Source organism: Pelobates fuscus, chromosome 10, assembly GCF_036172605.1.
Source record: "Pelobates fuscus isolate aPelFus1 chromosome 10, aPelFus1.pri, whole genome shotgun sequence".
Taxonomy (NCBI): Eukaryota; Metazoa; Chordata; class Amphibia; order Anura; family Pelobatidae; genus Pelobates; species Pelobates fuscus.
In genome coordinates, this window is record NC_086326.1 from 115,721,357 (window position 1) to 115,748,604 (window position 27,248).

At 40.6% G+C, this 27,248-nt stretch overlaps 1 protein-coding gene across 2 annotated transcripts in view; it reads left to right on the forward strand.

Annotated features, from left to right (window-relative positions):
* KDM2A (lysine demethylase 2A) overlaps positions 1 to 27,248 on the forward strand; it is a 123,266-nt gene that overhangs the window by 32,654 nt on the left and 63,364 nt on the right. For both annotated transcript variants that reach the window (XM_063434978.1, XM_063434977.1), the window contains exons 7-11: positions 8,358 to 8,464; positions 10,530 to 10,623; positions 16,133 to 16,286; positions 23,951 to 24,066; positions 24,186 to 24,312. In XM_063434978.1, the coding sequence (XP_063291048.1) occupies positions 8,358 to 8,464; positions 10,530 to 10,623; positions 16,133 to 16,286; positions 23,951 to 24,066; positions 24,186 to 24,312 (598 nt within the window). The remainder of the gene's footprint in view (positions 1 to 8,357; positions 8,465 to 10,529; positions 10,624 to 16,132; positions 16,287 to 23,950; positions 24,067 to 24,185; positions 24,313 to 27,248) is intronic.

Here is a 27,248-nt window from a genome sequence, read left to right on the forward strand (position 1 = left end):
CCTCGGCATCACATTCATTTTTATAGTGTTTATGCGCCCCAGCCAGGATATGGGCCTATTTGTCCACTCTCCATTTCCGTAATTGGGGTCCGGAGCAGGGGTTTGTAGTTGCGGGCGTAAAGGGATGATGTGTTTGCTGCTAAGTGGACCCCCAAGTACATAAATTCTTCTGTGTTTATCTTGAAATGATAGTGGCTGCGTATGTGCGCTATGTCTGGAGATTTCAAATGGAAGGGCATTACTACTGATTTGGAGTAGTTTATTTTATAGCCTGCAATATTCCCAAACCTTTCTAGTAGTAGTGTTAAGTGGTGCAGTGAGTCCATTGGGTCCCGGAGTGTCAGCATGACATCATCGGCATACGCTGAGACACTGAATGGTGTGCTACTGATCTCTATTCTCTTGATGTGTGGGTGCTGCAGGATAGCTTGTAGAAGAGGCTCTAGAGTTAGGGCGAATAGTAAGGGGGATAATGGACAGCCCTGTCTAGTGCCATTACCCAGGGTAAATGGTGTTTTATGAGCCCCCGTTATGAGTATTTGCGCCCTCAGGTCTGTATATAGGGCTTGTATCGCTGTCACAAATGGCTCCAGGAACCCCTGGAACCGGAGCAGCTTGAAAAGGTAGGGCCACAGCACCCTGTCAAACGCCTTCTCTGCATCCAGTGAGAGTGCTAGAGAAGGCGTTTTGGACTCCGTCATGTACCACAGTGTATCTACCCCCCGTCTGGTGTTCTCATACAATTGGCGTCCGGGCATAATGCCCACCTGGTCCGGGTCGATCAGGCGCGGGAGTAGGGGATTGAGTCTGGATGCTAATCTTTTAGCAAATATCTTGAGATCAGTATTGATGAGTGATATTGGTCTGTAGCTAGAGGCTAGTGTGTCATCTTTATCTGGTTTTGGTAGCATGTCCCTGTCGGGCACCCCGCCTTGCATAAAGTGGTTACTAAGGGCCGTGAGAGGAGGGGCCAGTATCTCCCTAAATTGTTTGTAATAACTGATATCGTAGCCGTCTGGTCCTGGTGCCTTATTACCTTTAAGGGATGCTATGGACGATTCTACTTCGATCTGAGTGATCGGATCTCGTAGGGACCTTAGGTGCTTCTGCACCTCTCACTTTGTGGATGGTAAGTTTCGAGAGGAATTGTTGTATGTCCTCTATATAGGTTGTGTTATTGGCTTGGAGGTGAGGGGAGTGATTGTAGAGGCCGGAAAAGTATGAGGTGAAAACTTCATTAATAGTGTCTGGGGTCTCTACTAGTGTGTTTGTTTTTGTGCGTATTTTCGTAATGGTTTTGCCTTGAGGTCTCGGGCGGAGCACTCTGGCTAAAAGTGTATCAGTTTTATTAGAACAGAAAAGATATAACTGGTATGTGAGCGCTCCAATTAATTATGCAAATCAACATAAAAATCAAAGTAAAAATAATTTTTTTTTAAAAAATAATACTAATGACCAATATCGCTGGGATCACCACAATGACCACCATAAACCAAAATTGAATGTACTGAGTGAGTCTATCTGAATCAGAATACTCTACACATATATAAAGAGTATATAAAATATCATTTATTGTATAATAAGCCAATCATAAAAAATATGAAACAACATCTCAAAATGTCCAGTATCAGATGTAAGCGTGATGAATAGTAAGGGGCCCCTTATTCATATTCTTGTCGACAAAGGACTGATGGGAAAAATCGGAGATGTGCACATAAACATAAAAACTATATGTGAACTAAAAGAGATCAAGCGATAAACTCCATGTACAGTCCGTAAACAATATATATCAGTTTTATTAGCTTTCTCATAGAAGAGTCTTTTTGACCATTGTAGGGAGCGCGATACCGCTTCCAGGGATACAAAATAATAGAAGGAACGTAGAGAAAAAGGACAGGAAAAATAGGTAGAAATAATCCTGATAGAGTGGGTTTCCCTCAATCTGGAGGGAAACCAATGTGGGGAAAAAGTGGGTAGTTAATTCCCAACAATAAAACTTCGCTTTTAATTATAACTAAAAATAAAAGTAGCGGTTGGTATAGTGACCCACCAAAACACAAATATAAATATATATATATATATATATATATATATATATATATATATATAAAAAAATGTGGCAACACCAGGAGACAGTGGAACAAAACAGTGAGCCACTGTGACTTGCAAAGTCGAAGGGGTTATACTGTTAATGATACAAAGCCACCAAAGTGTATACAGCGGTGTAAGCTGCTAACTAAATTCCTGCTACTGAGTATATATAGCAGAGCGTCTGTTCAAGCGGTATGATCATTAAATAGATGAGCTTGCCGTTTTCAAAACACTATATTTAGAGACATTATAGCGGTGAAGTAGCTGTATGGGTATAATTGACAGTTTTACCAAAACACTTATGTCAGATATTTTGTAGAGCGTGGTGCAAGCGGTCTGTAATGAAATAAGCTTGCCGTTTATAATGCACATATATACAGACGTTTAGGTAGTAAGTAGCTGAGTCGGTATATTAGCCAAATTGACCAAACAACTTTTGGCAGATTCTCAGACTGCTAGACCAAGGTTCTGAGAGAGACCGGTAAATTTGCAGTATTTAAATCGCTAATACTGGTAAAGCGTGAAAGGATGACTGAGCTCCTGAAAAGCTCAAATACAAAACTGATACTCAAAAGGGGAGGGGGAGAGAAAACTGCAGATAATATGGTGTATAGTAAAGGAGACTATCTGCCTGTCACTAGTGACCCTAGCAACTCGTGCCTTCGAGGGCACCCCTTAGCAAAAAGCCTGATTTCTCCTGATCGCTAGTGCAGTGATATAAAGTCCCAACCTCCCAGCAGAAAGCCAAAACAGGCTAGAGATAAATTTATCTGAACTTGCTTCTAGATAGAGCAGATGAGTCAGTGTTGCCGTGTGTCTAACCCTGTTAGAAAATCTTGGCAGGGATAGAATGTGACACTGATGATGCAGTGTGCTGGACAACGCCAGGTGAGAGCCCCTGCTTCCAGGGATATGTCCCTGATAGAGTGTCTGAGGGCGTTAAGTTCTCCTAGAGTTTGGATTCGGTCGGATTGGTTTTGTGTTGTTGCTCTGCCTTACGTAGGGCTGACTGTAGTTCGAGTAGCCGTTTTGTTTTAGCTCGCTTTTTATGCGTGGCTATTTTTATAAAGTGTCCGCGCAGAACTGCTTTATGTGCTGCCCAGACCGTGGTGGGGTTAGCATCGGGTGTCGCGTTAAGCTCAAAATATTCTGTGATAGCCTGTCGGGTCGTTTCTTGTGTTTCGTCGTCCCTGAGAAGACTAGTATTTAATTTCCATGACCAGTTGGACTGATATCGAAGGTTGCCTAGGGTGAGCGTTATGTCAGCGTGATCTGACCATGTGATGCTGCTAATGTCTGTGTGTAGGCTTGTAGCCATCCCCGCCCCATTGAGGAAAATTTTATCTATTCTGGAGTATGTGTTATGTGGTGCTGAATAAAATGTGTAGTCTGAGGTGGTCGGGTGCTGCAGTCGCCATGCATCCATTAGGCCCATGTGCGTCAAAAATGTGTGTAACAGCTTGTCTTGTCCCCCTCTACCCTGTGATCTTACAGTGCCTCAACTCCGGTCAGCTGCTGGGCTTGGCACTGCGTTGAAGTCGCCCCCGAGCCCCAGCTACTAAGATCTCCAAGCCCGCCCAGAACTGTTGGTCCGGTTCGTTGGGTGCATAGACATTTATGATATGTACCTTTGTAGTATATAGGGTGCCTCCTATGTAAAGGAATCTCCCCTCCGGGTCTGCTTGGATGGTATTTATTTGTAGTGGGCAATTTTTGTGAATGAGGATCGCCAGCGAGCGTGCCTTGTGTACTGTCGTGTAGGTTCCGTCGGTCAGTCTGGTGGGTGCCGACCTGGGGAGGTGCGTCTCCTGTATCAGTGCAATATCTATTTTCTTGGTCTTTATGTCCCTTGCTAGTAATCTTCGTTTATTTGGGGAGTTGAGGCCCTTGACGTTAAGTGATAGTACCTTAAGAGCCATGAGGAGGTGCATGTAGTGTTGTTGGCGTGCCAGGTTCTCTGGGCATCTGGAGGCTGTTGTGTGCACTGTGTGTGGGGTCTGATGTGGGGTCCACCCCCAGCGACGCGGGCGGCATCCAGGCAGAGAGACGAGATTGGAGATCAGTACTTGTCATGAGAGAGAGTAAGAAAGAAAGAAGTTGAGTAACAAATACCAATTTAAATATACATAAATATAAACATGAAAAATAAACGTAAGGTGACAATCTGGTCTTAACCTGTGCCAGATTATGGTGGGGGTGTTCACCCCTCCCGAGTGGTGTGAGAAAGTTCACCTCTCGGAATTGGTGATCTCCCTGCGCCTTTCCACTATGATGTTGTACGCAACCAGCGGCTTCATATATCTTACATTCTGGGCAATCCCAGTTAAATAATAGTGATCCAGTATTTGTGTCCTGCGTGCTTATCTGCCGTGCCCTCCCCAGTGTTTTTCCATTCCGTGCTTTGTGTGATATATTGTCCCTGAGTGTTGTGCTAGGTACTATTCCTACATTTGCGTTGCTATTGAGTAGGCCCCGTTCTCCTTTACCTTATAGTGCTGGGGTGGGATCTAGGGGGGTCGTGGGCGGTCTCGCCAGGGTTTTTTTTTTTCACCCCCCCTTGTGCGTGATGGCTGTGTGCTGTCTCTCTCCTTCCCACCTTTCTCCCCCCCCCCACATTCTACTAGTTGCGCCAAATCCTGGTTGTTCCCTTTAGTGAGCGTGATAACTGCGTTGTTAGCCGGTGTTACCCGTGTTTGCAGTGTTACGGGATAATTTCCCCATCTTATCCCTGGTATCAAGGCTGTATAATGTGCCGTTTTGCCCCCCTCCCCTCCTCCCCCCCTTAACAGGTTAGTTTGAAGCCCAGTGCGACTGACAAGGGTATCCCCCAAAAAAAACATTGCCCAGTGCGGTGCCCCCCCTTTGAGACTTAGCTGTCCTGTGCGCATATTATGCCGCCAAAGTCACTGTGGTTGCCCCTGGAGGGCTGAGCAGTTCTGCCTGATTCTTTAGTTCTCCTGGGCGGCAGTTGCCGCGGCTGTGTACCAGTCTCTTGGGAGAGGTGTTAGGGCTCGTCGTGTAGGTCCTGGTAAGGCGAAGTCCCTTGGGGGAGTGATAGCCAGGTCACGGAGGAATTTTTGTGGGTCCCCTCCAGGTGGGTGTGTGAGTGTTCTTCCTGCTTTGAAGGCTATAATCTTAAACGGGTGGCCCCAGGTGAAGCGGATTTCATGTTGTTTCAGAAGATCCGTCAGCAGTCTCCATTCCCGCCGTCTCTGAAGCGTGCTTGGCGCCAGATCTTGGAAGAGAGAGATAGGTTTGCCTTTATATGTAAGCTCATGGTTTCTATTGTACCTTAGGATAGCCTCCTTAGTGGTATAGTGGTGAAAACAGATTATTATATCTCTTGGTGTGTTAGTGTCTGTTCGCAGAGCCCTGTGTGCCCGGTCCATCGCCCACTGGGCTTTTGCGATGTCGGGTAGTAAGTAGCTGAAGTAGGCCTCCATGAGTCCATATAACCATTTTTAAAATTGTTTGGCACATTTTAAAATTTCCCTACACTCAGGAGAGTTGACACCAAGGGAAAAAAAATGTATGTATGTGTGTGAAAAATGTGTTACAAAAAATACATAAAATCAATTCAAATATGGAATGTAGTCCAGTATAGTGTCACCATTACTAGTCCAAGGGGGGTCCTACAGGGTTTAACAAGTGCTTGTCTCTGATGAACTCCTTTCACGTCTCAGCAATTCTCTCAACAGCTCTAGTTTGTACCTGCTCTATTTTAATTGAGTGAAAGGAAATTTTCATTTGTGCCTAGTCAAGTTGAGGAGGTCTTGCGTCTAGGCCGCTACGCTCTGCGCAAGATCTATGTCTTATCCTCTGCCTGTACTACCACCTCTGATGCCTGGGTTTTTAAGACTTCTCAAGGGGTTCACCATTCCTGTGGAACTTCCTTCCCTGCTCTGTTAGACATTCACAAAATCATTGAAAATTCACTTCTTCAGGAAAGAATATCAAACTGTTATCAGCTTTCCGTACCTGCACCCTGATTCCTTTCCTACAAATATCATTAAACAAAAAACCTGCTGTGCAAGTACTTTTCTAGCAACCTAGTTTTCTACCCTACCTTTACTTTCTGTGTCACTATACCCTACACCCGTTGGCATGCAAGCTCATTGAGTAGAGCCCTCAACCCCTCTGTTCCTGTGTGTCCAACTAGTCTGGTTATAAATTCATCTTTCTGTTAGTCCTCCTATTGTACAGTGCTGTGGTATTTTTTTGGCTTTTCATAAATAATAATAATAATAATATCTAACAGACGGTAAAGGTGGTATGAGTAATAATATAAATACTGTAGTGTGTGTGTGTGTGTGTGTGTGTGTGTGTATATATATATATATATATATATATATATATATTTTTTTTTTTTTTTTTTTTGGTTTATATAATAAAATGCTTTCGGAGAAATCTAAATATAGTTTTCTATTTAGGATACATTTTAGTCCAAACGTTCATTGTGAAATATGGATTAACATGAGGCTCTGTATTCATGTAATATTAAAATTTTTGGTAGATGAATACAATTAATCTGTTAATTGAGCTTGGGTCTTCGAAGTTAACATGCACTTTTCACTGAAAAATATTGTTTAATAAACATAAAAAGTTTAGAAAATGCCTTAAAGGGACACTGTAGGCACCCAAACCACTTCAGCCCATTGAAGTAGTCTGGGTGCAGTGTCACTTTTTGCTGCAATGTTAAACATGGCAGTTTCAGAAAACTGCAACATTTACATTGGAGCTCTAAGTCTGCCCTTTGTGGCTGTCTAACAGACAGCCACTAGAGGGCTTCTGGAATCTAAACTAGACTTTTGGCCCGTTCTCTGACGCTGTACGTCCTCACGGACCTCGCATGCGCATTAGGTCTCCCCCGTCGGCTGACATCGACAGGGGAAGGAGTATGGGCGGAGCCTGACCCATCGCCAAGGGACATCTGTGCTGGATTCGGGTAAGTGGCTAAAGAGATTTTAACCCCTTCAGCCCTGTGGGAGGGGGGCACTCCAGGAGACTCTAGTGCCAGGAAAACTGGTTTATTTTCCTGGCACTATAGGATCCCTTTAAATACTATAGGCATACTATAGTCACCAAAACAACTTTAGGTTAATGAAGCAGTTTGCCTCTGATGTTCTAAATTCTCTGCCATTTATTAATTAAATCACATTATTTTTTGTTTACGAACCCTAGCCACACCTCCCCTGGCTGTGAATCACACAGACTGCATGAAAGAAAACCGTTTCATTTTTCATTTAGATGTTAACCAGTTTTAACGTTTTTATCTCCTGCTCCGTAAATTGAACTTTAATCACACAGAGGAGGCTCCTGCAAGGTCTAGAAGGCTCTTAACAAAGCAAGAGATAAGATTTTTTTTTGCCAGCATTATAAGTGTAAGAGCATTATGGGGGATGTAGTCCACAACATCTGAAGTGCCGAAGTTGCCTATCCCTGCACTAGAGTGTTCTTTTAACTTTGGGCAGAGATGTGCTGGTCAGTTAAACTTTACTATTGTGTTGGAATTGAAAGAGGGATTTGGGTTATATGAATGCAGATTTTTGTCTGATTGCTTGAAAATGGTATGACAAAAACAACAGGGACTGTTTCATAAATTCCTTAGTGGTTGTGATCCTTGGATTGTCTCTTTTTAATTACGTTAATTATTACATTTGTTATTTAGTACTGGGATTTACTCTGTTCTAATACTGACCAGACCTAAATGTCAAACATATTAATGCTCTGTAATTTGTGTGCAATTGTAACAGTGGTTATTTTTGTCTTACGGCATTGGCCCATCCACCGCATTTATATGCCCCATTATGTGTTTTGGTGGGTTTCATAAGAATATCCCTTTCAATATCATTAGAGATTTTGCCTTTTAGCAGAATGCAGCAAGGGGAATTGTTAGGTTAGTACTCCCTAACAAAGTTTGCCTTGAGATGGCAGGTGAGCTTACACTTTAATGACCAATGCAGCAGTTTAAAAAATAAATATAAAAACCGTTACTTAAATGTGTATAGGGATTTGGGATATTCACCTGATAAAAATCATTTAGCCTGTGATTGCACTCTTGGCTAAAGCATTATGTTCTTCATAGCATGTCTAAATTGTTTCTTTTACAAATGCTGTTTTGAGGAAGTTTCTTACAAACTGCATCATCCTGTCATAATAAGTTAACAGTTGATGTGTATTTCTCCTCTGTTGCTGTCTTAACATTGTTAAATAACTTTTTTTTTTTTCTTCAATTAACTTATTTTGTTTTTTTGTTCGTGCTGCAGGTGGATCAGATAGATTGGGTTGACAACATTTGGCCAAGGCACCTAAAAGAAAGGCAGACCGAATCTACTAATGTTATTCAGGAGATGCAATATCCTAAGGTGCAGAAGTAAGTGATTGCTGGCTATTTTGGTTGTTCTATTTTCCAAGGAAGTGAAAAACTCAATTTATATACTTTTGCATCAAAATAGATTGCAGTGGCTCTCTTCATTAACTCTGTAACCCCTTAAGGACTGAGGCAGTTGTACAAGTTGTAAACAAAACTTTGAATTTGCGCTATATGTCTGTTCAACCAGAATTCACCTCTTTCATATTAAATGCACCCACACTTATTATATATCATTTTGTTCAGGAAAAACAGGGCTTTTATGTCATTTCGAATATTTTTTATTTATTTTAGTTCTGCATGTCATTTTAACTGTGAATAGCATAATACTGTTAGCTGTTACTGCAATAAAGTACACATATTTGTATTCAGCAATGTCTCATGAGTAAAACAGTACCCCAAATATACAGGTCTTATGGTGTTTTGAAAAGTTACAGGGTCAAATATAGCATGTTACATTTTTCAGTTTATACACATTGAAATTTGCCTGACTGGTTATGTTGCATTTCAGACCAAATGGTAGCCTTGGAATGAGAATTACCCCCCCATTTGCAAAAGTAGACAACCCAAGGTATTGCAAATGGGGTATGTCCAGTCTTTTTAGTAGCCACTTGGTCACAAACACTGGCCAAAGTTAGCATTCATATTTGTGTGTGAAAATTGCAAAAAAAAAACTAATTTGGCCAGTGTTTGTGACTAAGTGGCTACTAAAAAAGACTGGACATACCCCATTTGCAATACCTTGGGTTGTCTACTTTTGTAAATGGTATGCCATCATGGAGGTAATTCTCATTCCTGGGCTACCATACGGTTTCAAAGGCAACATAACTAATCTGGCAAATTTCAATGTAAAAAAACTGAAATGCAAGCCTTGTATTTGACTCTGTAACTTTTGAAAACACCATAAAACCTGTACATGGGGGGCACTGTTTTACTTTGGAGACTTCGCTGAACAGAAATAGTAGTGTGTTCAGCGAAGTCTTCTGAGTAAAACAGTACCCCCCATGTACAGGTTTTATGGTGTCTTGGAAAGTTACAGGGTTAAATATAGGGCATGCAAACCAAATTCTGTGGAGTTTCAGCCTTGTTTGTCAGGCAGGTCCCTCACACTGTAAGTAATAAAATTACTTAATTATGTAAAAAATATTACATAAATATATACGTAGAGTTTAAATGTGTGTGTGTGTGTGTGTATATATATATATATATATATATATATGTGTGTGTGTGTGTGTGTGTGTGTGTGTGTGTGTGTGTATACACCCACTCACCCACTCACCCACCCACGATCCCAGCACTCAAGTTCCCTGGTCTTTAGAATGCCCCGGTGCTAACTCCAGCCATAATACAGAAATTAAGAAGAGTGCACTCTGGGGTCTGTAGAAAGTATAGATGCTTTTATTCAGCACAAATGATACATCGACGTTTCAGTCCAACCGGACTTTTTTCAAGAACAGGTCCTGGAGCTTTTCCGTCCTAGAACAGGATAGGGGACTAGCTCTATTCCCTCCCAGGGACTGGACGACACACAGTCCTGGGAGCTGTAGACTTTACAAGGAGAATCCTCCACGAGCTGGAACAAGGTGCTGAGCAGTGATTAGCCCTTTCCCTTCCAGCTCCTTCCCACAAACATTTGTCCATACACATCTCACGTATCCTTAAAGCATCCAACATACACTAATTTGCTTGCTTTTCATTCCTGAAAATAATATGAATGAGGAGCCCTAGTGCATGTAAGAGAAGCCTATTCTACAATCTCTCAAATGTTTATGTATGTGTATATTTATCAGAGCTTAAAAGTTATTCACCACTGCAAGCTATCGGGATGAATTTCTACTTGCCGGGGCTACATTTTCACTTGCCAATGGCTGGTGGTGAGTGACGTATCTGCTCAAAGAGGAAGACATGAGAGCCTGATCTAGCTCCTGCAAAAACATGGTGTCTGGAATGCCCCTGTGATGTAATTGCTACTGCTTGTCAAATATTGCATGTTTTGTATATAAGTTGTTCAAGCATACCCATGCTTATGTTTCAGTTTCTTGTGTTCAGTAACATCTCCTCTCCACAGGTACTGTCTCATGAGTGTTCGAGGGTGTTACACTGATTTTCATGTGGATTTCGGGGGAACGTCTGTTTGGTACCATATTCTCAGAGGCGGAAAGGTATTTTTGGCAGTGCAGAAAATGTATAAGCAAATTGCCATTGTAAATGTATACATGCTGCAAAAAAAAAAAAGTAACAAACTGAAGTAGAAATCGGCACTTATATAAATTAATCTTCTTGCATCTCTTCTGCTGTTTGTCAGACAGCTGCTCCGGGTACTTCCTGTTGTGTTAGCTCTGTGGAGTTATATTCAAGTAGCAGGCGATTGGCCAGAGCACCTGCCTTGCAAAGACCTCTCAGTAAAATGTAATAAAACTCATTTAGACGTCTGTGAATCACAGAATATGTGTGCTGGACAATAACTGGAGGGCTTGCAGGAGCTGCAGGTACTAGAATTGTAGATTTTATATGCCTTATTATAGTCATGTATATAGCGCCAACATATTCTGCAGCGCTGTACAATTCTAACAAAACAAAACATTTAAAAAAAGGAAGAAATTATCAATCTTTAGCGTAGTGTGCATTATGACAAATATCAAATACAGACAATAGTAAAAAGAGAGGAGCAGGCAGAGTTCAGTGTCTAATATCTGGTAACTATTATTCCTAATAAAAATAATACATTAAAAACCTAATTTTGTTCATCTGCGCAAGAGCAGGGGGAGGGGGCATTTTTTGAGATTGCAGATCCAGTTGTCTATCTTACTTATTTAATTTCGAAAGGGGAGGTTATTCGAGTATAGTACTTCTCCATATTCAATTCTATTATAATTAGTTTTTTTGGCATGTGCCCAAGGGATAGCTTGGGTATCTTTCCAGGAACAGGCAATTAGTACTTTACCAGCAATGAAACAGTGAATGATTAGACATTTATTTATTTTTCCTAATTTGGGCCAGTCGAGATGGAGTAAAGTCACCTTCAGAGTTGTAGGCAGGTTATTAATGCCCATATCTTCGAATATGTGGGGTAAATATTTTCTGGAACGTAGTACCACCTGTTAGATAATTTCTAAGACGTTTCTATATAGTTTGAACGATGTATAGTTTTCGTAACATGGTAAAGGGCCTAATACCATCTATCTTTATCTATTCTACATCTCAGATCCTTCTCCCATTTAGATATTGCTAACGGAACAAGAGGTGGGGAAATTGAACCTATTATGCCCATATACGCTTACAATCTAGAAGGATGAGGGACAAATACACATCATATACCTGAAAGGATAGGAGGGGTGTTTGGGAGGAGAGAACAAAGCGGATGGAAGACAGCAAAGCAAGGTTATTAGGGATTAAAAGGGGAGGTGGGGGTATTTTCTGTGTAATATGCCCTATTGGGTACTACCGTGTTTCCCCGAAAATAAGCCCTGGTCGTTCGCAAATCTAAGTTCGGGGAATTATCTCTGAACATAGATTTGCAGGATTCCATGCCCCAGGAATTCCCCCAAACGTAGACCTGCTTTCTAGCAAACATTTTTCACCAATATAAGACATCCAGACGAAAATAAGCCCTTTTCAGAGGCGAAATTAATATAAGACCCTGTCTTATTTTCTAGTAAAGACCGTATGGAAAAGGTACTCTTCCCCTCCTCTTTTTTGGAGTATAACCTGTTAAAAACAAAAAAACAAAAAAAACAGCACTTCCACTCCTCTTTTGACATCACAGGGGTTGCACGGTCCATTTGCAGACTTCTCATAGAGAAGCCTGTGATTGGATAATTGGACCTATTGCTGTTTCAGAGCGCGTGCAAATCCTCTGGGCCGGTGATGGGATGTAGTGGGGCAGAGGAGGGAGGGTTTTTTTTTGGGGGGGGGGGCTATACAAACCAATGTGCAACGAAAGGAAGCAGGAGGGCATACAAACGAGGGGGGGGGGGGATGTGAACACTTTGTACTCCTTGCAGGCTGTAAAATATTTGTACACAAAAATAAGTTATGCGCTCAGACTTTCACTACTCCTCGGCCACAGCAATGACCGTAGTACACATTAACCACAATGTATACAACAAAAAACAAACAAATACAGTTACCTGTGCACTAGCACAAATCCCTAGCCTGTTTTCCTCTGTCTTCCTGGATGTTAGTGAGTTTCTTCACTGTAAATCACATATTTGGGTCTATGATATATGTCTATAAATATTAAGTTTGTTATTAAGCAGAATTATTTACTTGTTTACTTTATCAGAATGTGTAATCCGATGAATACGCCCCCAGATAGACTAGCTAAACTCTGTTAAGAGCAAGCACCTGATATGCATCATGTTCCTAATCCATACCAAATGGTTTTAAATAGAAAGTTTGTTCTCATGTATTAAAGAGTCTGTGAATACTTATGAAAATGAATCAGAAGTCCATTCATTCTATTCATGGTTACAAAAATTTGTTTCTAAAATTCATTTAAAAAAACCTGAGGTTTTTCCTTTTCATCCATCTCTAAAACAAGCATTTAATAGAGAATGGATCCAGATAAATACCCTTCATTTCATAAAGATTTAAAGCTATATTTCTTGTTTCAGTAGTAGAAGGGGAAGCATTCTTCTCCTACCGTGCATGTGGCATCTGGGTGGCTCACAAGTAATACTATTCCAGTACGAGACTCATTTCATTCAAAAGATCCAATGGCTAAAGGGATAACTGCAGCTATACACAGGTCATTTTTCACTGCTGCATCTCAGAGCAAAGCTCTAATAGCCACATATTAGGAATACATTACAGAATTTTTAGACGCTCTCCCCAAACTTATTTATTTTTGGATGTGGAAACAGTAAGAGATTCAGAAGGTGATTGGTATAGACCGGACCAGTCAGTTCAGCCCCAGTTTCAGTGAGAAGCCTCAGACTTGCCACCAGTGATAGACTGAAAGAAGCAGCTGACTCGCACATTCTGTATTCTGATTTCTCTTTAGGCTATAATATTTCTATAATCTTTTAGCTCTTTAATATATATATATATATTTTTCTTTTTTTCTTTTATATAAGAATATATAATCATACAATCTAGTATATTTTATTCTATACTGGTGTATTGTGCTATAACCTGAAGGGCAGTGCTAAAAAAAAAAAAGCACAGATTGACTCATTTTGTGCTATATGCACTTCCTCATTAGCCCATTAATTGCACAAAATACATCAAGCAGGTTGTCTTTTTGGATTATTGCACTTTACACACGTATAGAATAAGATACAACTACATTTTCCGAATGAATACGGTAATTGCCAGGATGTTAGATACTTAGATTCTCAAACTCCAAATTAATTTGGGATGGGGAATGCACTTGGTCTAAAATATGTTTATCATTGCTTACACTGCTCTTTGTATTAGCACATCAGATATAATATGTCATATGCTTGATTTACCAGATATAAATCATGTTTGATAAATATCCCCTCCTTCATCATAAATCTTTAAAGGTCAAATTCCTCACAAAAAGGTTTAAACAAATTACAGTTTTAAATAAACTAAAATTAAGTAAAGGTTGTAACCCTCTTTTAAGAACCCTCTCTGTTTCTCTAACAGTAATGTGAAATATTATACACTCTTAAATTGCTGATCCATTGGACCCCTTTACTTTCCATGTTATATTATTGATTACGTTATGTTGTCTTCTTCCACATCTACCTCATGCTAAGCTCTTTGGTTCCTTTTAATTTTTAAATCTGAAATTTTACAGCGTGTGTTGTGTTTTTTTTTTTAGTTTTTTTTTCTAGTTATTGTTTCAGCAACATGAACATTTCTTTGGGTTTCAACATCCTCACTGAGGCATTTGTAGAGGTTGTCATTACTGAATTGGGCAATGGTAAAGATATTAGTGTTTCCCAATCACTGGAAGCTGTCCTACCACCACTTCAGAAAACATTGTTTTCTTTTAAAAATTGCCTTGCTTGCTAGTTAATCCCCTTCTCCCCCCCCCCCCCTTTTTCCCCTTCTTTTTTTTTCTAACCTTTTTTATTTATTTTTTTCCACTTTTTTGTTCCCTCTCTCTGTTATCAGATTTACCAAGTGAATTTTGATGTGTAGTAAACTGAATTACTTTTATCCTGTCCTATTGCATTTTCAATTTCACTGGTAGTTATATAAAGACATGTTTTTAAATCTCTAATTAGGGTGTATGTTTGCAATTTAAAGCATTGTATCATTCAGCTTGTAATGCTTTATTCCCCTATAACAAATATTGGTTAGTTAATATACATTGACCTTGAATTATTTTCATCAAAATCATTTGGTGATCCTTTTATATCCTGTTCTTTTAAGCTTTCTTTTCCAAATGAGTCCATAAATTTGGGATTTCACTCATTTTGTAATCCATATGCGCTTCATCTGAAAATAACTTCTGAACTTAGTTTTTGCATTTTAATCCATATAGAAATTAACAAATTTGCTTGAAATACTTTTAACCCTATGTGTCAGTCTTAAAGCACTGGCTGATCAAGAAATATACTGTGAAGTGAAACAATGTTGTTAAATGAACTCTATAGGGTCAGGAACACAAACATGTATTCCTGACCCTGTAGTGCAAAACCCACCATTTAGGTGGCTTGCCCCCTTAAAAATGTATAAAACTCGCCTTATTTCCAGCGCCACGCGGGTCTGCTGGCTCCGCCCCCTTGGTGACAACATCAGAATTGCCCGTTTTTAGCTAATCCAATGCTTTCCCATCGGGGAAAGCATTGGATTGGCTAAAATCGGCAAGGGGGCGGGCCAAATGCCATTTTGGCCATTCAGCACCTCCTCATAGAGATAAATTGAATCCATGCGTCTCTATGAGGAAAATTGGGTACGCTGAACGGCAGAGCTGCCTACTGTGCAGCACTGTGCCAGGAAGCCCCTCCAGTGGCCATCTAAGGTGTTGCCACTTGGTGGTGTCCCTAGGGGCAATGTTAACTCTGCCTTTTCTCTGAAAAGGCAGTGTTTGCATGATAATGCCTGTATATAATGATTCTACTCACTAGAAGAACTACATTAAGTTGTAGTTGTTCTGGTGACTATAGTGTCCCTTGAAGCAAAGTTCAATGATGCAGGCTTCAAGTAGACATCATTTCCAGTTAAGCTTTATCTACCTTGTGCAATGAGGCTAACTTACTGTCATTGTCCTCACTGAAAAAACAGGAGAATGAGAAAATGTGATGGTGAAATACACTAGTGTTATTTGCCAGGATTGTTTCATGTATGGGATTGGTTGTTATCAGGAATCGATGTATCATTTTGAAGGTAGTACTAGAGCAGTTAGGAGGACCACAGTTTTCCTAAGGTAGAAAATGATCAACCACAAAGTTTGCCTAACTTTGAGCCAAAATAATTGACCTTTGTCTAACTGCAGCCAACTATGACTTAAAATTGTCCAGTTTTAAAATGTTCCTTTCTAAGAAATTGCGTAACACTCACTACTTTTGATATTACCAGCTAAGCCTGCATCTGATTATGTAAATGGTTTAATGTCACTAGTGCCATTTTAGAAACCACACGGCTCTGATAGCTTGGATTGTGATAGCTTTTCCTTTTGCAATTTTTATGATCTGAACAGATATTTACGAAGTGCCTTATTTCCATCTTTTATTTCTCTTTTTACCCTAGGTATTCTGGTTAATACCACCAACAGACCAGAATTTGGAGATGTATGAGAACTGGCTGTTGTCCGGGAAGCAAGGTGATATCTTCTTGGGAGACAAAGTAACCGAATGTCAACGTATTGAACTGAAACAGGGTTACACGTTTGTAATCCCTTCAGGTATGTGTGGGCTCTTTCTATTTAAGTTTTTTCTTTTAGCACATGTAAAGTGTTCATATGCAAAGGGAAATCATGTGTGTATAACTCCATGTAAATTTCAACTAGTGTCTCTATACACATACATATAGTATACTTTAGGGTGTTATCAAAGAGGTTAGTGAGGCTAGTCATGGAGATTTATCCCTGCAGCATACATTAAGAAACACATTAGTATAAAGAATACAATCTACAAACAGAAACGGACATGGAAAAACATAGTGTAATATGTTAAAACACCAGAAAGTGCGCTAATTCAAATTGCACTCACAGAATAAAAGTGCAATGTAGGCATATAGCGATCTTGAAGACTTGACGGGTATCTGTAATCTTCTTTAAAACAGAATAAGAGAAAGTGAGCTTATGCGGTTTCCAGATACTGCTACTCACGCAAGCACTAGCGTCACGCTGTGGGCGGAGCTTGAATCCTGCAAACTTTCCATTGGGAGTTTGTTACTTATTTTAGCTGTTCCCCAATCAAGGAGCAGAGAGGGCAGACACACTAGCATCAAGTCGCTGGAATACCTTGCCCACACTCGGACCGGGTCAGCAGTGCTGGAGACATCTCCCTGCATTTGGCTATTTGCCATACCGGCTTGCGTGAGTAGCGGTATCTGGAAACCGCATAAGCTCACTTTCTCTTATTCTGTTTTAAAGAAGATTACAGATACCCGTCAAGTCTTCAAGATCGCTATATGCCTACATTGCACTTTTATTCTGCGAGTGCAATTTGAATTAGCGCACTTTCTGGTGTTTTAACATATTACACTATGTTTTTCCATGTCCATTTCTGTTTGTAGATTGTATTTTTTATACTAATATTAAGAAGATTAGAAGGTTCTTCTTACAATTCTACAGTTGGTAAATTTATTTTATATATTTTTAACCATTGGGGAGCACGTGTGTTGTATATATACTTTTTGTTTTGCTATTAAGAAACACATTATCTGATATCCTTTCTTGTCAGGAAGCCATATTGGTAAGTGTTTGACCCAAATATGAGCACTAGATTTTTATTTTTTTCATGGTATAGATCACATGTTTTTATTTTTTATGAACTATTTCATTGTAAACATGTCAGTGATATCAATTTGTGGATAGGTGAGATTTACAAGTATGACTACATTGACATATTGTAATTTTAAGTGTCCTGAGCAGCCACCACCTGGTACAAAACTAGTTCCTGTAATTACATTTTTTTTAGTCTGTAATCTTGCGCAGCATTTCACCTCTGCTCTACAATCTCCACTTTCACCTTTTTATTAACTTTTATTTGTACTCTGAAGCAATCTCCTCGTGTAGCTATTCAAACCCTGCTCCATGAGGTTGTGGTTTCGACCCTTGCACACTAGACTCACTGCTACCTCCTAGAAGTGTGTATACAGCTGTTTATTACCATATCATGTCCCCATAGCACCACCTTCTCATTTTCCAAGCAAGTGTAATTACCTCTCTCATTAACACTTATTCTCATTACCCAAATGCTTTAATCAACACCATCAACTCCACAGTGCTTCAAGCCCTTCCATAACCAACATCACAGCCAGAAATGATATTACTTTATTGAAGAGACTAATTGATTAATTTGGGAAATCTACCTCTCCTGCACCTCATCAATTCAACTTCAATTCTTTTCATCAACTCCGCAATTATTTTACTCGTCTTCTTTATTCTCACTTCACCGCCTGCACATTGATCTCATTTCCCCTCAACTCTTTCCAATCTCTTCTCCTTTGTTGTGTACCCCCTCTAACACATATTTTCAGCCCCTCTTTCCGTTTTAGTGTCTTACCAACTTCTCTTAAACTTGAAATTGAGAAAACCTTCCTTTTAAGGGAAGGGGGGAAAAAAACTCGCCTAACCCTACTTTCAATCTAAATGAGGTGTCATTAGCCAGCTTGGGAGGGTGGCTAAATTTAATTGTGCGTATTGGACATCTGATTTAAGCATGTACAGCATGCTTATGACTGGCATCCAATGGTGACATGGCCTGTTCTCCCTCTACATCGCTTCAGAGGAAGAGCAGGGTGGAGGGAGAACTTGGCCTTGGCACTGAAACAGAGTTATGTTATTGTTTTCATTTTTTTTTTTTTCTAAAAGTTTGGGAGGGGTAGACCCGCACAGCAAAGGCTTCTCTACACCAAGCATGTCAAACACAAAGGCTAACATTGGCCAAACAAACAAGGTTTAAGTTTATGTGGGCCGCCAAAAATACAAAAACTTCAGTTTTCATAGAAACGTAGGCTTATTTTAAAAAGTACTGTATAAAAAAGTTACCCAACTGACACTGACGTCCTCGCGCTCGTAGGGCTTCAAAGTAAACAAAAGAGCGAATTTATTTTAAGGAAACCTGCATTTGCATATAATCAATGTTTCAGTCCAACTACCTTGACATATTAAGGAACGTTTGGTAATGTGACTGAAATGGTGAATGTATGCTGTTGTACAGCTGTAAAAAACCAAATTACGTTATCTTGTTGATTTTGAAGTCCTATGAGTGTGTTCTTCACTTTGGCTAAGATCAAGCATTAAGAGGCTATTGTGCATGTGTGGCAAAAGGCTGTGTGGCCAATCAGCATCTCCATGGGGAACGTTCAGCTCCACCATGTAGACCCAATCTAATACACTGCCCCCTCCACCCCGATCTAATACACTGCTCACAAATCTAATACACTGCCCCTCCCTCCACTCTTACACACTGCCCCCCCCCTCCCTCCACTCTAATACACTGCCTCCACCACCCAAACTAATGCACTGCCCCATCTCCCTCCACTCTAATTGATTACACTGCTCCCACTCACACCATTCTAATTTAATACACTGCCCCCTCTCTCTCCCAATTTAATACACTACCCTTCCCCTAGTTTAACACACTGCCCACTACCTCCCCCAATTTAATACACTGGGTCCCTCATTGAAAATATGTTTTTTGTTTGTTTTGAATGTACACATGTTTTCAATGGGGGTATATCTACTAAACATTTCATTTGACAGTAGAATGCCCCTTTAAATTATTAAAGCAAAATATTAGTGTAAATGTGAGAGAATAAAAAAATAGTAATTGAAGGGCTTTATTTGCTTGCAAATAGGAATAATAGACTCTCGAGTATAGGCAGGAGTGTGACTAGAGAATTCACGGTTATTAAAGGAACTCTATAGCGTTAATCAACCATTTATTTGCTTACCTTAAAGGGACACTATAGTCACCTGAACAACTACAGCTTAATGTATTTGTTCATGTGAGATCTATAGCTCCCTGCAGGCAATCTAATGTAAACACTGTATTTTCAGAGAAAATACAGTGTTTACATTGATTGATAGGAATACCTCCAGTGGCCGTCACTCAGACGGCCATTAGAGGGACTTCCTATCATGCAGGGCCCTAAAAAGGCCCTGTGCACGTCAGACGTTTGAAAATACGTCTGATGTGTGCGCGCCTTCTCTCTCCAGCCTGTCAGAGAGGAGAGGGGGTGGGCAAAGACCGCGAGCTGAGCTGTTAGTCAGCTCAGCTCGCGACCGCGCGCATGCGCGTAGTGCGCTCAGGACTTCAGAGGGTGGCATGAATGCCGCCCTCTGAAGTATGTGCGGCAAAGCCGCGCATGCGCACAAGGGAGCAATGACGCTTCCAAATGGAAGCGTCTGATTGCTCGCGCCCGCCTATTTCGTCATTTTGACGAAATAGGGGGCGCGGCTTCACGAGGCTCCTGGCGCTGGAACCAGGTGAGTAAAACTGCTGGGCTCCCATAGCGCTGGTGACCTCTCCTCCTCTATCGACAACAGCTCCCAAGTGGAGCCGAATGCGCAGCCAGAGGCGCGCATTCAAACCCGCCCATAGGAAAGCATTTCTCATTTCCTATGGGGATCTTTTTTGGCGCTGGACTCCGTGAGGACGTTCATCGTCAAATAAGTGTGATTTACTCCTAGTAAATTGGGGAAGCGGCTTTATTAACCCTGCAGTTTAAACATAGCAGTTTCTCTGAAACTGCTATGTTTTCAGCTGCAGGGTTACAACTAGGGCAACCTAGCACTCAGACCGCTGAAGTGATCTGGGTGCCTATAGTGGTCCTTTTAAAGGTCTGAAATTTCCTAGACTGCATTTTTGAGCTATCGGGGTTAATGAATGTACACTAGTTCTTAAATTGTGCATGGTCTTTGCAGATAAGTGCTGCTTCTGACAGAAGAGAACGAAGGATAAGCACACCCATGCAAGAGCAGGCCAGAAAATGCACTGAAGAACTGTTAACTATGTATTTATTACACAATAATATACAGCAAGGCTCTTTGATAACACCCTAAAATATACTATATGTATGTGTATAGAGACACTGGTTGAAATTTACATTGAGTTATACACACATCATTTCCTTTTATATATAAAACCTAAGTAAATTTCCAAACTTTAAAATTCACTTAGGAGTTTAGTATTCCTTATGAGTATGATAGCATTATTTGAAGACATGGGAAAGCGTGATTGATCACCCCCCAGATTAGAGACAGTGCTCTACAACAGGGTTGTCTAACGTCTCCATCAGGAAAGGCAGGTGGGAAGTACAGGATAAATTTCAAAACTAAGCCCCTCTTAATCCTCCTCCCTAAGCCACATAAAATCCTCCACTTAGCAGAATTGCCTCAGAAAGTACACAAGCCAAGTGTGCTAATGCACATGTATGGAGAACCTGGATGAGTAGACACTTCTTCATTAAAGCGTATCAATTACACTGTCAGCAGGTTTTTCATCCCCGACCCAATGACTCCTTTCCTGCAACTGTCAAAAATGACATACCAATCACTCAATAAACCCTTCTCTAACAAACTGTTTAATTCCCCTACTTTTTAACCCTTTGTGTCACTATTCCCCACTCCCTCTAGCATGTAAGCTCATCGAGCAGGGCCCTCAACCCCCTCTGTTCCTGTACGTCCAGTGGTCTGATCTCAATTATGTGGCTGTTAGTCCACCCATTGTACAGCGCTACGGAATTTGTTGGCGCTATATAAATAATAAAATAATAATAATAATTAGTATCTAATGAAAGAGTAGGTTTGCTTTGTAGTCAAGACGGTTTTCTTTTTTTTTTTTCTTAGATTGTAAATATGTTTTTTATTGACGAAAATGCAGATGTGTATAAGCATGCAAAGTTGGTGAGGAGACACGCAGGTCTCATGGGTAATGTTATATATCAATGCATCTAACTTGACATCATATTCCTACGGGCTCGCAGGCCTCGTTTTCAGTAGGTCGTGTTTCAGTACGTTTGCCAGCTTCCTCTCTTCACATTTTCCTTTCCGCTGCAATTCCCCTTATCTGATTTGTGTACCTGTGCTCAGGGTGTTGTGCACCTTCTGTTAGGGTAGGTAGGATTATCTGGTTATAACCTGGGAGACTCTGTCCCCCAAGTCCCCTGGGTTCCTGTATTTATTGGAGTCTTCCCCATGTGTGTTTTGTGTCTCGGGATCCTGTCATATGGTAGGCTTTTTTTTTTTTTATTTTTTTTTTTTTGAACGTGGTGGTCATTGTTCGGGTAGTATGCAGTGGTCGCGTGTGTGGCCTTTTCTAGTTGTTGTGTGTTTGCCTGTGTGGGTTCCTTGCTCGTGGAGATGGTCGGAACCTTTTGTTTGTTCAATCTAGTGTTGGTGTGGTTGACTCCTGGCTTTATTTCCTGTGTCGGTCAGTGTGTGTCAGTGGGTATCTGTACCTCTATCTATACATGTGGTGTTGGCGTATCGTGGGGCCATGTCAGTTGTGGTGTCCCAAGTTTCCCCTGTTGTGTTATTGCTTTGTGTCCTCCTTTGTCTGCGGCGGCTCTCCACATTTCTGGGTGAATTCCCCTTTTGTGTATCATTTAACCCCACGTGTCACCTCCTGAGCCCCAGCGATATTGTGGGTTTCGCTCGTCTCCAGCTCCACAGCGGTATCAAGGGTGTCGTCCCTACTTGTGTCTTGCTCTGGATCGTGTTTGTTTTTGTGTGTTGTCTCTGGTTGGGTCGGTGGGGGGGGGAAGGACATGTAGGGTCGGTTGGGGTGGGGGGGCAGTGAGGCTGAGGTGTGCGGGTCTCCCTCCTGGCGCGCCCGGGTCCCCCCCCCCCGGGTCTACTTGCGCCTCGTCTCCTACACTATATATAATAGCCACGGTCTCCAGATTTCCGTGTGCCGTTCTCCTCTTCCCAACAGGTCTGCTATCTTGGCTTCTGCAGTATGTATTTCTTCCACTTTGCGTTTCCATTGTTCCGTTGTGGGTGGATCCTCTTTCTTCCAATGCAGTGGGATCAGGGATTTCGCTGCATTCAGCAGATGCCTCCTGGTCGATTTTTTTTTTTTTTTTTTTTTTTTTTTTTATAGGTAGAAAGGGGTTGCTCCGTGTGATGTAAGAGGGCTGCTTCCATTGTTAGGTGTCGGGGGTCATCTAGTATGTCTTGTATTTCATGTTCTATGCTCCTCCAGTATGGCTGAATTTTTGTGCAGTCCCACCAGATGTGCCGTATTGAGCCAGAGCCCTCGTTGCATCTCCAGCAAGTGTTTGGGATAGTCGGGATGTATCGGCTGAGTAAGGATGGTGTGCGATACCAATGCGCTAGCAACTTGTAGTTTACCTCCTGGAAGTGGGAGCTAGATGAGCTCTTGTGTTGCAGTATCAAGATTTTTTCCCATTGGTCGTCCGTGAAGGATTTGGTTGTCCATTCTTCCCATTGGCGCTTGTATCGGTTGTTTTTTGCTCTATTTCCTGTGATTAGGGTTTGGTATATCGCCGAGACTCTCCCGTCTGCCTCCAGTGCTTGTGAGCACTGCGTCTCATACCACGTAAGGTCTCTGTGGATTTTAGCCCTGTGTGGCAGGTTATGGTAGTAGTGTTTCAACTGGGTGTAATGGAATTAGTGTAGGAGCGTGGCCGGTCTTCCGTCTGCTATTTCTGGTAGCAGTTTCACTCCCGTATTATTAAGCACAATGTGTATGGGTATGTATCCATCCTGGCTGTCTATCGGCCAGGCGGACGGCGCGAGTCCATCGCCCAGGTGTGGGTTATGGGTTATGGGGATTAGCGGGCTCGGCTTGGGCGAGATCTGTGGTTCCTTTCTCAGTATGCTCCAGTGCTTTAGCGTCTGTGTAATTGGGGAGTCCTCTCCCAGGGTCAAGAAGGTTTTCAATGGACAATGCAAGCAAAATGAAATCATTGTAGGAGCTACAATAGTGTAGAGAGGGGTACAATGTTAATATGGTAGTAATGTCAGTTGTGTGAACAATTGCTCACGATTTTGCATTTTCTGTAAGGATATATTGAAAAGCAGAGGGCAGTTTAACATTATAAGAATAGGACATAGGGTCACATAACTGACAATCTAACCAAAGGTGTATAAAGATGGCTATCAAAAAGGTGTAGTGGAAACGGTAGGCAACACTTTCTTAATATTAATTAAATATCTATATATTTATATACGGTGTGTGTAATAATAAAACAATTGTTTATCATAACATTAAGATATTAAAAGTATAACTTTTTTTGTTTTTAAGTCCTCAAACAAAATTCCTACAATAGTTCTCCTAAATAAAACTGATATTTGCTGTGTTGCAACATATTTTAATGTTTCAAATTTGTAAACTTATTATTTTCAACTGTTTTAATCATGGATTATAGGATGGATTCATGCTGTGTATACACCACAGGATACCCTTGTGTTCGGGGGCAACTTTCTTCACAGTTTTAACATCCCTACGCAGCTGCGTATATATAGCATTGAAGATAGGACAAGGGTAAGTTTGCCAAATTCTAAAAAAAAAAACACTTTGAACTTGCTTGCAACTTGACCAGCAAGCTAAATCGGTGTTTTGCTTTTTATTTTTAGATACTAACGATTACTTTTGCTCCCTAGGTTCCCACAAAATTTCGCTACCCATTTTATTATGAAATGTGCTGGTATGTGCTAGAACGATATGTGTATTGCATGACGCGCCGTTCCCATCTAACTAAGGATTTCCAGCGAGAGTCTCTGAGCATTGGTAAGTTTTTTTTGGTCTTTTTACCTTTTACCTTTTTTACAAGGGTTGTAGTGTTCACTATAATTTCAGATGTGGTCAGTGACATTTTAAATAATAAATATATTCTGTTTAGTTATTCGATCACTTGTATAAAGTGGGAATGATGGTATAAATGCTGTTTAACCCCTTAAGGACCGAACTTCTGGAATAAAAGGGAATCATGACATGTCACACATGTCATGTGTCCTTAAGGGGTTAAAGGAATATTCCAAGCACTATAATCACTACAGCAGCGCTTTTCAGCAGTATGGGAGGCTTCAGTAGCACCAGCAGAATCCAGGTTGGGTGTTAAACTTACACACTTGCCACGATAAACTCTACAGCCCAAATTAGTGGTTATGGTGCTTGGAATGTTTCTTTAATAATAGATAAATATCACTCTTGCAGTTAAACAAGTGGTGTTTCTTTTTCTACACCTTAATGTGTGTTGAATTCTATAATAAATAGATATTGGTGTATATGCACTTATTGTTTAGGGATAATTACTTTAAATATACCTTTTTGTTGCGGATAAATATTGCACACAACCGTATATTTAAAATTTATATTCTTTGTTGTGGGGGAATCACAGCATGGTGCTGCATATTTTGAATGATTAGTGCATATTTCTTTATGTTCTTCATATTTTGAAGTGGTCTGTATGTTTTGTCAGTGTGTATCTTATTTTTCATTTGGATAGTGACAGTAAAGACGTGTGTTTTGTCTCCGCATGTCTCGGTGAACTGGCAGCGCTTTGAACCTTAAAACTTTAATTGCATTGATTAAATACCTCCTTCGACCACTCCTCTTTTGTATCCCTCAAGACCCTATCTGTTCCTTCTGCAGGCAGGTGGGATTGTCGTTTTGAACACAAGAATATACAAAACACAACGAGGGAACCGGCTGGTAGTCTAAATAAAGATAAATAAAAAAATATATAGTGTAATACAGTTTTACAATGTTAACACTGCGCAATATGAAATGCACTCACAGGATCTTGGACAGTTCAGGCATATATGGTGCCACCCCTGATGATATGGGGGGCTGGGGGAATCCCCTGGACACTTCCATTCAAAATGCAGGACTCCGGGTGAAGGTATGAAAAAAGCAGCTTTAATTGGATAAAAGTATATAAAATAAATACAAATAGAGGTCATACGCGTTTCGTCCCTTCTGTAAAGTATGGGACTTCCTCAGGGACCACAATATTAAAATAACAATCAGTGCAGTACAATCAAAAAAGCAGCCTAAGGCTGCACTGATTGTTATTTTAATATTGTGGTCCCTGAGGAAGTCCCATACTTTACAGAAGGGACGAAACGCGTAGGACCTCTATTTGTATTTATTTTATATACTTTTATCCAATTAAAGCCGCTTTTTTCATACCTTCACCCAGAGTCCTGCATTTTGAGTGGAAGTGTCCAGGGGATTCCCCCAGCCCCACATATCATCAGGGGTGGCACCATATATGCCTGAACTGTCCAAGATCCTGTGAGTGCATTTCATATTGCGCAGTGTTAACATTGTAAAACTGTATTACACTATATTTATTTTTATTTATCTTTATTTAGACTACCAGCCGGTTCCCTCGTTGTGTTTTTGTATATTCTTGTGTTCAAGTTGATTGCTAGCTGGGAGCGATCTGAGGGAGGCTGTATTTACCTACTACTGATAAATATCCTTGTATATAAGTGTGTGTATAAGGTGCATTTCTTTATTTTTTTGGATTGTCGTTTTGTCACTTTTTTGTTTTATTACATGCCAAGGTGGGGGGGGGTCGCATGCGCTGCTTCTTGGGTTCATGCTGAATCTCAATGACCCAAACCAGGTGTCGGTTCACATTGTGGTGTTACTGGAACTCATGCTAGGTGTCATTTACAAGAAGTCCACTCTTATTTTCCCTTCCATTAGTCTTGTCGGGTGCAATAAATCAGTGCATGGTGCATACGAGCGCTGGAAAAAACTATTAGAAAGTAGACTACACATATAGGTTGTGTTACATTCCACTACAATAGTAATGTGCGTAGAGCTTGTGCAATACAATTGTGGGCACTTATGTCGTAAATATAATTAAAGCCGTTGTGTATATTCTAAGTCTGCTTTAGGGCCAAGAATAGTGACTCAGCTGCTACCAGTTTAAAAAAAAAAAAAAAAAATGAGTCATGTCTCTCTCCAATTCAAAATCAGGATTTTTTTTTTTTTTTTTTTTTTACTTTTTAGCACATTCATTCCATTTTATTTTTTGGTGGTGTACCCAGCTGGTTCCAGACCTAAAGAATAGTTTTCCAGCCCACTGCCGCAATGATATTGGAGAATCGTTTTTTTTTTATTTATTTTTTGGCACATAGCTTCAAATTCTCTATAAATGAAGAACAATTGTCAGATGCTTAAAAATCTACATTCACAGATACACTTCCTGTCAAATATCATAACATTTGTTTTTGTTCCCAAGGTCAACATAAAGGGTTTATTGGCCAGGTTGCTAAAAATCACAATCAGTAGACATATGTGTCTGAAGGTCTCTCTCCTCCTTCTTAACCTTAAGCACGTTCTACTAGGGCTGTTTCCACATCCTGGGCAGCCAAAACCATAAGCCACTCTGGAACTTATTTGTCCTGCTGCAACATGCAGTTCATTACATAATAATCAAAAACATTACAAACTGGACGTTCTTGCCTCTGAAAATGCCAGCTAAGATCCTTCAAACACCTGTTAATTAGGGATTATTCTAGTTCTAGTGAACGAATAATCTAAATTTTATTAACGACAGGAGGCCAACATTTCCTTATCTTTCTTTACTGAACCTCCCAGCAGCAAAGAAGTAGTTAACAATGATGTAAAAAAAGTTTAACCAATCAGAGTGTATAACAATATCATATAATATCATTAAGCTCCTCCCAATTCCTCTTTCTTGCTGT